At 45.6% G+C, this 11,505-nt stretch overlaps 1 protein-coding gene across 1 annotated transcript; it reads right to left on the reverse strand.

Moving 5' to 3' along the window:
* Nucleotides 1–822: 822 nt before the first annotated feature.
* Nucleotides 823–7,755, reverse strand: LOC119005177 (galectin-3-like). Its single transcript, XM_037072735.1, has 7 exons — nucleotides 7,611–7,755; nucleotides 6,564–6,630; nucleotides 5,861–5,933; nucleotides 2,287–2,570; nucleotides 1,742–1,830; nucleotides 1,438–1,603; nucleotides 823–1,294 (listed from the first exon to the last, which is right to left on the reverse strand). Exons 2-7 carry the CDS (start codon nucleotides 6,567–6,569, stop codon nucleotides 1,136–1,138), a joined length of 777 nt encoding a protein of 258 aa, XP_036928630.1. The 5' UTR covers nucleotides 6,570–6,630; nucleotides 7,611–7,755; the 3' UTR covers nucleotides 823–1,135.
* Nucleotides 7,756–11,505: the final 3,750 nt, after the last annotated feature.

Below are 11,505 nucleotides of genomic sequence, written 5' to 3' on the forward strand. Positions count from 1 at the left end.
CAAATGTCCAAAAGTCATCTCTGAGTTCTGCTGCTGTAGCTGAACGGTGCCGGATCAGAACAGAATCTGATGAGATTGCAGGTGTTTATTCCTCCAGAAGGTCCAGATCTGCACCGACTCTCCTCCACAGCTGGAGGCTCTGAACACTCTGTAGACATCTATTGTTTTGTTTTGACAGACAGAAATTATGTATTACTGTTAGTTAGTAGTTTAATATGATGACGTTTTATGATGACCTCATGTAAACCTGCTTTGTTTGTTTGTTTGCAGAGTGAAGATCTCGTCTTCTCTTTGTGACACCACAACTGTCTCAATGTTTCTGTTCACAGCAACACAGAGAGAGACCTCCTGTCCACCAACACGTCTATGAGACTACTAAGTAAGCAATAACAGTAAATCACACAGAGCCAAGGGGAGAATCCAGAGAACACAGAGAACCAGAAGAACCAGGAGAACATGTAGAACCAGGAAACTAAAGACCCAGGAGAACAAGGAGAACATAGAGAACCAGGAAAACATAGAGAACTGGGAGAACACAAAGAACAAGGAGAATGAGGAGAACCAGAAGGACCAGGAGTGCACAGAGAAACAAGAACCAGAAGAACCCAGAGAGTCGTGAAGGTTCGAGCAGAGCAGGTTTATTGATCAGAGTGATTTAAAGTCAAAGAACCAAAATGACCAAAGAGAACCAACACTGTCATGGTAAATGAGAAGAGGTTAATTGATTTATCATTGTTTAGGATAATTGGTCAGGGGTCAGAGGTCAGAGGTCAGGGTTTTGTCCTTTCTTGCTGCATGGATACAAACACACACAAACTCAAGAATATTTAAGATGACCTTTATTAAAATGAGTCAAACAGAAGAAATCTTGAACACAAGGATCCACGGACAACCCTCTGTGGATGTTTACACTTTATTCTAACCTCACTAAGAACCATCTACAGATCAAATCAGGATATCGGTTTGATCCACTGACGATCTACTGACGATCTTCTACAATGATGATCTTCACTGGATATAAAGTGAATAACTGTAAACCTGTAGGATCCAACTCTTTTGGTTCCAGCAACGTTCTGTAGATCTATTCTAGATATAATTTTGAACCCACAGCCCCTTATCTTGTGGTGGATCTGCCTCAGGGCAGAGTCTCCATGGTGACCCTGGACAGGGACAAGTCGTAGTACATTTTGATGCTGTTGATGGATCTCAGGTCCGTGATCCGGTGATGGAACTCCAGCAGGTGAGAGTTGTTAACGGCCACCTTAAATCCACGGTTGGTGCAGAGGACCATCATCTACAACCACAAAACCACAGACTGTCATCAACCTGCTCACATGTTCCCAGACTGGCCCTGTAGAGGGCGCTCTGACACCTGAGTGTCAAACAAACATGGACTTGGATCAGATTGTTCTCAGTGGTATAGATCAAAGATCTTACCTCAAACGGCTGTCCTGGCACAAAGGGGAAGTTACTCGACCTCTCCTCTCTTCCCCACTTGTTGCCGATGCAGCTGTTGCAGACGATCACCTTCTTGTGGTCCTCGTCGAAGCGAGGGTTGAAGTGGAAGGCGATGTCACCGGCTTTGCAAATATCCATTGTGATCCTAAAAAAGTCAGGAGGAAATTACCTCTGCAGATGGTTCAACAATTTAAATGCCTTTGCAAAGCAACAATGATTCAAATCAAATACTAACCCTAACCCTAACCCTAACCATCACAAATGTCAAAGTGTCAGAACTGACTTCTTAGCGTTGGGCTTGATGGTTCCACCGATGGTGATGAGCAGTTTGTCATAAACTCCATTGGGCAGAGATTGATTGAACGGAATTGTCTGTCAAGAAGGAAACAACCATTATCTCCATCCATCCATCCATCCAACCATCCATCCATCCATTCATTCAACCATCCTACCAACCATCCCACCATCCATCCATCCAACCATCCATCCATCCATTCATTCAACCATCCTACCAACCATCCCACCATCCATCCATCCATCCATCCATCCATCCAACCAACCAACCAACCAACCAATCATCCATCCATCCATCCATCCAACCATCCATCCATCCATTCATTCAACCATCCTACCAACCATCCCACCATCCATCCATCCATCCATCCATCCATCCATCCAACCAACCAACCAACCAACCAACCAATCATCCATCCATCCATCCATCCAACCAACCAACCAACCAACCAACCAGCCAACCAACCAACCAACCAACCAACCATCCATCCATCCATCCATCCATCCATCCTTCAATCCATAACTGCATCTCACCAGACTTTGTTGGGGGGCAGTTTGAGGTCCTGTGGAAGGACTGGGCCATCCTGGTGCACTGGGCTGACCCGGATGGCCAGGTTGACTGGGCTGGCTGGGTTGGGCGGGCCATGTGGGTTGAACTCCAGGCTGACCTCCAGGCCAGGTGGGGTTAGCAGGTTGGCCTCCCGGCCAGGTGGGGTTAGCAGGTTGGCCTCCCGGCCAGGTGGGGTTGGTAGGCTGACCTCCAGGCCAGGTGGGGTTAGCAGGTTGTCCTCCAGGCCAGGTGGGGTTGGAAGGCTGACCTGGTGTTGACACAGACACATTCTGTCTTCATGTACTGTTGAAACTGAGTGTTAACAGGCAGTTTTGCTCAAGTAAGCTGTGACAAATAGGCTTGATTGCAGGGCGGAGCCAAGTCAGGATAAAAGTAGCAGCCAGTCCTCATCTGTTCAAACACATTTTGTCCAGGACAGAGAAGCTGCGAAATTACTGCTGATGAGTCAGAAGGAAGTGTAGATCTAGTGTTAGGCATGCTGTGAGGAAGGTTATCTGTAATATTTAATCTTGTCTGGACACTTTTTGGGTAAGATGTTTCAAGTCAGCTGTGACTATAGAGAAAGTCAAAGTAACTTGCTGTCCACCGCCAATTAAAGCCATGAACTTTACTCAAACCACACGAGATTTCACTAGAGACACACTGATCTCTGCTATCCATCATTCTCCACCAGTGCTGAACTTGAAGTACCTGCCTTTGCCTCCCTGCAGACTTTTCCACTTCCTGGATCACCCCAGAAATCACCGCCACTCCAGTTGCCCTCTCATCTGCTTACTCATGTCATCACACTCCCTGAGACAAACAGGTCAAGGAGGAGGAACTGGCCTCCTCGTCCCCCATGTGGTCCTACCAGGACCTATCGAGGCTATCCACGCTGTCTCTGTCACGCTTCCTTTTGTCCTTTTGTGTTTTTTTTCATAGATTATGAAATGGGGGAGAGAGGGTATGACATGCAGCAGGATATGCAGCCTGGTAGGTGGCATGCGCTCTAACCACTCAACTACCTGCGCGCCCTCTTCGTGATCTCTCTGATGAGATGGACGCCCTCCTGAGCTGCTGCCCTGATGATGGCACACCTCTCGTTGTCCTGGGAGACTTCAACATCCCCCCAGAGAAGCTGCACTTACCTGAATTCATCGACTTCTTCTCTACATTTGACCTCACACTCTCCCCCTCTCCACCAACCCACTGGACCGGGAACTAACTGGACCTTGTCTTCAGAATGTCCTGTGGATCTCGGCGCTCTCAGTCACCCCGCTCACTGTGTCCGACCACCACGCTGTCACTTTCTCTCTCCCCTTGAAGTGCACCACCTTGATCGCCCCTACACCTCACTCAGTCACCACCCACCACAACCTGAAATCCCTCCACTCTCTCCTCTACTGTTCTGTCCTCTCTACCATCCACAGATCTATTCTCTCTAATGTCCAGTGAAGAAGCCTCCTCCACTCTGCTATCCTCCCTCTCCTCCTCTGTAGATGCCCTCTGTTCTCTCACCTACCGACCAGTCGATCATCTCCCCTCCTCCCGCCCGTCTGAATCTCTGAGGACCGACAGATGGGTGCTATGAGCAGCAGAGAGAATCATCCTGATGACGTTGCTCAGTTCCACCACCTCCTCAGCCTAGATCTCCCCCTCCCCTCCCTTCCTCCTTCACTCCTGATGACTTTGCAACTTACTTTACCAAGAAAGTAAAAGACATCAGCTCCTCATTTACTCCTATGCCCATCCAGAAAGCACCTCCCCCAACCCTCACCTCTGATGGCCTCACCTGCTTCAGCCCTCTCTCCTCTGAAGATGTTCTCACATTAGTGATGTCTAACTGGGCCACCACCTGTTCCCGGGACCCGATTCCCTCCTCTCTTCTCCAAGACATCTCTCACAACATCCTGCCATTCCTCACCACTCTGATCAACTCCTCCCTCTCTTCAGGCCTCCAGCTCCTCAACACAGCCACAGTAAAGTCACTCTTAAAGAAACCCACCTACAGACCTGTATCTCTTATTTCATTCCTCTCCAAAACCTGGTATGTGCTGTCTACAACCAACTGTCCTCCTATATTTCAGAAAACAACCTTCTTGACCCAAATCAGTCAGACTTCAGGACCGATCACTCCAATGAGACGGGCCCCCTCACGGAGTCCCTCTGTGCCTCCGGAACCTCGTCCCACTCGTCAGTCCTCATTCTCCTCAACTTATCTTCTGTGTTTGACAGTCGACCACCAAATCCTCCTCTCCACTCTGACTGAACACTGCTGACTCAGCTCTAACCTGGTTCACATCATACCTGACAAATTGCACCTTTCAGGTCACCTGGAACGGCTCCTTCTCCAAACTCTGCTTTCTGGAAACTGGTGTCCCTCAAGGCTCAGTATCAGGACCGGTTCTGTGTTCACTGCACACTAGATCACTGGGCTCTGCAGTCACATCTCATGGATTCTCTGACCACTGTTCTGCTGACGACACCAACTGTTCCTCTCTTTCCCCTCATCCTCCTCCAACAGCCACGTTGTGACGCTCATCTCTGAATGTCTGCATCATCTCTGCTTGGACAGCTGCTCATCACCTCAAACTCAACCTGAGTAAACCTGAACTCCTTTTCATCCCAGGACAGACTGTCCTCACATGGACCTGTCAGTCACTGTCCAGGACGTCACGGTATCGCCTTCGTCGACGGTGAGGAACCTGGGCGTAATCCTCGACAACAGACTGTCCTGCACCCCCAACATCACTGCTGTGGCCCGATCCTGCAAATTTGCCCTCTACAACATCTGCAGGATCTGGTCTTTGCTCACAAAAGACACAACGCAAATCCTTGTCCAACCGCTCCGCCTCATCTCCCGCCTGGACTACCAGCCTCTCTGACTAAACTGATGCAGTGTATCCAGAACGCTGCTGCACGCCTCGTTAACAATCCACCCAAATTCTCCCATGTGACCCGCCTCCTCCGTGACCTCCACTGACTTCCTGTTGCGACCGGCATCTGATTCCAGATGATGGTGCTGGTCTTCAAGGTCATCAACGGAACTGCACCCGTCAACCTCCAAATACCGGTCAGAACACACTCCCCAGTTAGAGTACAAAGGTCGCTCTGCGAAGTCACGACTCTCCTCTGTTCTTGCGCCTCAGTGGTGGAACGAACTCCGGACTAACGTCAGGACAGCAGAGTATCTCTCTGTCTTCCACAAAAGACTCATTTGTTGAAACTTCACCTCGACCATGCAGAGCATGACTCCCTCCCCCCAAAAATGTACGCACTTGTATGTTTGTATCATTAGCACTTCTATCACAGCGCTTTTGTCAGCTCAGATAACTTCACGCTGACTGCTGTTCACTGACACTGTACTGTTTGATTTGTTTCTAAATGATTTCACTCGTCAGGTTCAGGTTCTACTGACTGACTCTGAATGAAGAACCTCACTGTCTACATCTAATGTCATCAGAAGAATACTGAAGATATAAGAACATTAAAGTTCTTCAGAGGGGCTCAAACATCTCAAATAACAGAATTAGACTGTGAGGATGATGATGATGTTACCTGGCCAGCCACCGGCCCCTCCTGATTGGTTGTTGCCACCAGCGAGCCAACCGTCGCCAAGAGCGTCTGACAACTGCAGAGAAGAGGAAAGAAGTGAAGCAATGAAGGAAGTGACTGCAGTTTCTCTGACGTCCACTAGGTGCTGCTGTGACCAAACTCTGACTTTATACTGCTGTCATCAACCTGTTACTGTGAGCCTGCAGTGGATCTGTTCCGAGCTGTCCCTGAAGGCAGCACGGCCCACAGAGTGTGTTCAGTGTGTGTTCAATGTGTGGTTGTGACGGACTCAACAGGAATGTTCTGTATGAAGTTGTTGGTTTAAGAGATGAATGCTACACACACACACACACACACCCTGTACAAAGTGTGTATTGTCCGTATGAATCAGTGAATCATCACTCTCACAGCTGCTGTCACTTAACGCTGAACAGACTTTAATGTTGACGACTTATAACTAATAAATCATCTATGTTCTAAATCCACTTGATCAGTAATACTTTAATCGACTCGACCAGTCTGACTGATCCACTCTGCAGCTTCTTTCCTTCAGTTTCTGTCACCAGATGAATGTTTGAAATCTCAAAATAACTAAAGCAGCACTTTGATCCTGAAACTTGAGAGAAAGAGTTACTGCAGAACACGTGATGATCGTCAGCTGTGAACATGATGAAGACAGAAAACATGGAGACAAACTGAGACTCACGTCCATGTCGCTTCTCTGAGACGTTGGATGCAGCAGGAGGAGACGTGAGAGGTGTGGTGGACGAGTTCTGACAAGAAGAGCGACAACAGGAAGTTACTCTGCAGCCGGACTCCTCCTCAGCTCCGCCCCCAAAATACTCAGTTACTTTTCAACACATGTTCTTATTATTCTGTCCAGTGCAGCAGTAGAGATAAAATCAATACACTTCTGATTCCTCTTGAATGATTCTTTATTCTTTACTTTATTATGCTGATACTATAAAACCAGCATTACATTTAAACAGCAGTGATGGAATGTAACTAAGTACATTTACTCAGGTACTGAATCTACCTGATTCCTTCAGTTACTAGTGACTTTATAGATTACATTTTAAAATGAATAGTTTTCTTCATCAATCATAAAAACAGTGATTGATGATCCACATGTAAATATATGGATCAGTTACTTTACTGACACTTTGACACTTAACTAACTTAAAGTTACAAACTTACAAAGCACTCGCTTCATTGAAGTAATATGACTTGTAATAGAGTATTTTTAAATTTACTGGAGTATCTGAAGACTCCAGTCCTGTACCAACTCCTCCTTCATGTTTCTGTTATTTTGTCAATCATCAGTGAAACAAACAGAACCACAGAATCACCTCTCTGTATAAAAAGTTCTGAGTACTCAAGCAAATGTTTCAGTTATTTTCCACAGCTGGTGTGTTTGTGGGCGGAGTCCAGCTTCTCACACCAAACACACACAAACAGTGTGCAGCAGGAAGTGAACACGTCTCTGATGTGACCGGACTCAGTGTGTCAGTTCTGTTCTTCTCTGTCGGTGTCGATAAATTTTGACTGAATGGCTTAACATCACACAGCAACAGAACCGACAGCTGGACCTCAGAGCTCGTCTGTCTGCAGGACGCCTTTAAAGTTCAGCATGCACAGCCACTTCCTGTCTCTGCTCCTGGTTTATGTCCCCTCTGACTCAGAACAATGACCCAAACTCTGTTTCCTGTCAGAACACGATCAAAGAAAAGCTGAAGAAGAAGAGCAGACGTACCTGAGTTCACCTGAGAGCTGCAGACTCACACTGACTCTGAGAATCTGAGACGACCCGGCACAGCTTCAAGTGTCGAGCCGCACCCTGCTCACACACACACACACACACACACACACAGACCACACCCACAGACCACACCCACACACACACAGACCACACACACACAAACACACACACACACACACACACACACACACACACACACACACACACACACCTCGTGCTGGGTGTGAGTCACTGTGTGTGTGTGTGTGTGTGTGTGTGTGTGTGTGTGGGTGGGTGTTGTTACCATGTAAACTGTGTTAGATGTTAAACTCGTGACATCTATCTGGATTACAGATGGTGGTTATGTTGTTGAACATCAACAGCACCAGACTCCATTTACAAATGTAGTGATTTTAAGAGCTGTTGAGTTAAAACAAACTGTATAACGTAGTGAAACTGTGTCTCTGACAGATTCTAGCTCATTGTGTCCTTGTTGTAAATTCAGTATTAAATGAGAAGCTGAAGTTGTTTGTTTGAATTACACGCTTCACGCTAGACAGCAAAACAGGAAGAGGATCGACTCTGGTTCAGAACTGAGAGACGGATCTGATCAGATTTCTCAGGTCAGGCTCAGGTCCCTTTGCTGCGTGTCATTCCCCCTCTCTTACCCTGTTTCTGTCACACTCTTCAAGCTGTACTATCAATAAAATAAAAAAAAAAAACAAAAAAACAACAACAACAACCCATAAGAATGAACAGTCAAGAATTTGCAGAAAAAGCTGAATTTTTCAAAAGCTGGAAAGGCTGAAGAGCTGAAAAGTAAGAGAGCTGAAACAGTTTAAAAAGGTGAACAGCTTCTCTGGCTGGAGCTGTAACCACAGCTGAAATGTCCATAAGAATTAATGGCAAAACGCCTCCCAAACTCCTACGTGTTTTGAAAAAAGTGTTATGGTTATCACCAAAATATTTATATATTGAGTAACAGACATTGCTGAACTCAGTGATGTCTTTTTTTAAATTTCTGTAGAGTGAAAAATGAGGGCACCAGAGCGACAGACAAAACAGGTACAGTCTGATCTCCTCCAGAAATTTAGGCTCAAAATTAACATTGCGGCTTAGGGGGGAGCTGCTGGAGTGCTTGATGCTCTCGGGCTTCCACATCCAAAACTGTGAGTCCTACATCTGAAATAAGACCATCAGCTGAAAGCCAACAAGATTTCCTACATTTCCATGTATATATTTGTGAAGTAAAAGGTTTGGGATCCAAATCAAGCTGAAGAGAATTTTTTCTCTAGTTTTTCCAGCTGCTCTACACTCTAGTGATGATGTCATGCACTCTAGCTGACGCAATACACACCCATTATAAAATCAGGAGACGAGCTAAAAATCCTTCAAACTAAAACTGTGATTATTTCAAAACCGTAAAAAATTTTCAAAAACTGAATATATGCCCAATAGATCAATGTCTGCTGACTCTTTTAAAGTTGGAATGGTGTCTATAGCTCAAAGTATGAGGGAAAAGAAAAGGTTGAAAGTCGATGAGTTTTGAAGAGGATTTGAAGATTTTCCTTTTTACTTCCATTGTAATTTTATTTTGAAAAAGCTGAAAAGTTAAAAAGCTGAATATTTTGATAGCTGAACGGTTTCTATAGCTGAACGTATGCTAAAGCAGTAGCAAAATGAAATTTGAAAAATTCCCCATAAGGATGGATGGGAATAGGTTAGCAGAACAAGCTGAATATTTCCAAAAGTATAAAAGATAGAAAAGAAAAAAACAGACAGCGTCCTTAATGAGCCGAACAGTTTCATTGTTGAATGGTTTCTGTAGCACAAAATTTGAAGAAGAAGCGGGCTGAAAAACATACAGAAGAAGGAATAATAAATTCCAGAACAATAGTGTGAATGCATGTAGCATGTAGCATGACAACATGTAGCATTCACACTAATCACATGAAAGCAAACACTGATAAAATACAAATAATCAGACTTCCAGTGAGGCTTCAAGATGGTGCCGTAGACCTGCTAACTCTCCCAGTCACTTTGACATTAAACTCCACCAAAACACGATTTATTGACCTTGGATTAAACTAAACCACCTAGAATGAGTGGGCTTAAAAGCAAGAAAGCACTGTATAAATCAAAGTTACAGAATATTGTCAGAGATGTCTGCAACCATGGCACGAGGCTAACCGAAGCAGCACCTGTTCTCCACCTTGTGTACACCTGTATCCTACTTCTATGTTTCCCTCTTAATCCCCAGTATATAAACAAGAGAAGAAAAAGCTGACCAGGAAGAGACTAAATGACTCTTTGCTTGCTGCAGAGAGGTGTAGGTGAGGAGCGCCTCCACCCTGCAGGACTGATCCTCCACCAGCAGACAGATGTGTTTGTGCAGATGGCAGGGCGGTGTCAGACCCGGAGGTCAGAAGTCAACACAGCACTGGTTCATAATGATCCTGTTCACATTGTTTGTAACTGTCACAGTTCATGTGTTTATGTTGCAGCACATCGACGTTGAGCGATTGTTATGAGGAAGTCATTTTAGAGCTGGATGACTTAAAGGACCCAGAGAAGAAGATTCTACAGGAGACCCGCCTTTCTCAGAGTGAAACATTAAAGAAATAAAACTAATTATCATTTTTATGAACTAAACATGTTGGAGACAAACAGAAACGAAGTGTAAACAAGCTTAAAACACAAGAAGCATCAGAACCACAGAGCTCTGACCCAAACACACTTCATTTGTTAGTTCCTCTCAAATGAGTCGATCACAGGTTAACTGTCATCACACAGCAGCCGTGCACGTGAGTGTGCACGTGACAGTGCACGTGACAGTGCAGTGTAGATCCTCTGAGCTGCTCAGCTGCAGATTAGCGTGTTAGCTATGTTTGGTATGCAGCGCTGCACAGCACCAACACCAAGCCGGTCCAGTCTTTACTCCAACAACAGTGTTCAGAGTCTGCATGTCCAGAACCAGAACCAGAACCAACAGGATGACATTTAATACCATCAACACAGATGACTCAGAACTGCAGTGCAGCTCAAGATGTGACTGAAGAGTCCAGATACAGAACTTAACACAGAACTTTATACATTACACTGATAGAATAGAAATAATCAGAATAATAACAGTCACTGGACAATTTGAGTACTTTTACTACTTTAAGTACTTTTACTTGTTCATGTTTTTTTTTTTTTTTATTTATTTGACATGTTTTTCATGTTAAATCAAAGTCATTTTAATTAAAGGTGCACTATGTGAGAATAGGCCACCTGTTGGATTTATAGTCCAAACCAACAGAGGGCACCATATTACAGAGTGACTGCTACCTGCTGCTATCTGCTGCTAACAGCTGCTACCTGCTGCTATCTGCTGCTACCTGCTGCTAACAGCTGCTATCTGCTGCTAACAGCTGCTACCTGCTGCTATCTGCTGCTAACACCTGCTGCTATCTGCTGCTAACAGCTGCTACCTGCTGCTATCTGCTGCTAACACCTGCTGCTAACAGCTGCTACCTGCTGCTATCTGCTGCTAACAGCTGCTACCTGCTGCTATCTGCTGCTAACACCTGCTACCTGCTGCTACCTGCTGCTAACAGCTGCTATCTGCTGCTAACAGCTGCTACCTGCTGCTAACAGCTGCTATCTGCTGCTAACAGCTGCTACCTGCTGCTATCTGCTGCTAACAGCTGCTACCTGCTGCTATCTGCTGCTAACAGCTGCTACCTGCTGCTAACAGCTGTTACCCGCTGCTATCTGCTGCTAACAGCTGCTACCTGCTGCTATCTGCTGCTAACAGCTGCTACCTGCTGCTACCTGCTGCTAACAGCTGCTACCTGCTGCTAACAGCTGCTACCTGTGTTATCTTGTGAGGCGAGAGGTGAATGTGTTCACTGTCAGACGGTCTGTC

The sequence above is a fragment of the Acanthopagrus latus genome, chromosome 16, assembly GCF_904848185.1.
Source record: "Acanthopagrus latus isolate v.2019 chromosome 16, fAcaLat1.1, whole genome shotgun sequence".
NCBI lineage: Eukaryota > Metazoa > Chordata > Actinopteri > Spariformes > Sparidae > Acanthopagrus > Acanthopagrus latus.

Coding starts and splice junctions, on each gene's coding strand:
- LOC119005177 (XM_037072735.1), bottom strand. Junction 1,604..1,741: donor ATCAAGCCCAACGCTAAGAA/GTCAGTTCTGAC, acceptor TGACTTTTTTAG/GATCACAATGGATATTTGCA. Junction 1,295..1,437: donor TGCCAGGACAGCCGTTTGAG/GTAAGATCTTTG, acceptor TTGTGGTTGTAG/ATGATGGTCCTCTGCACCAA.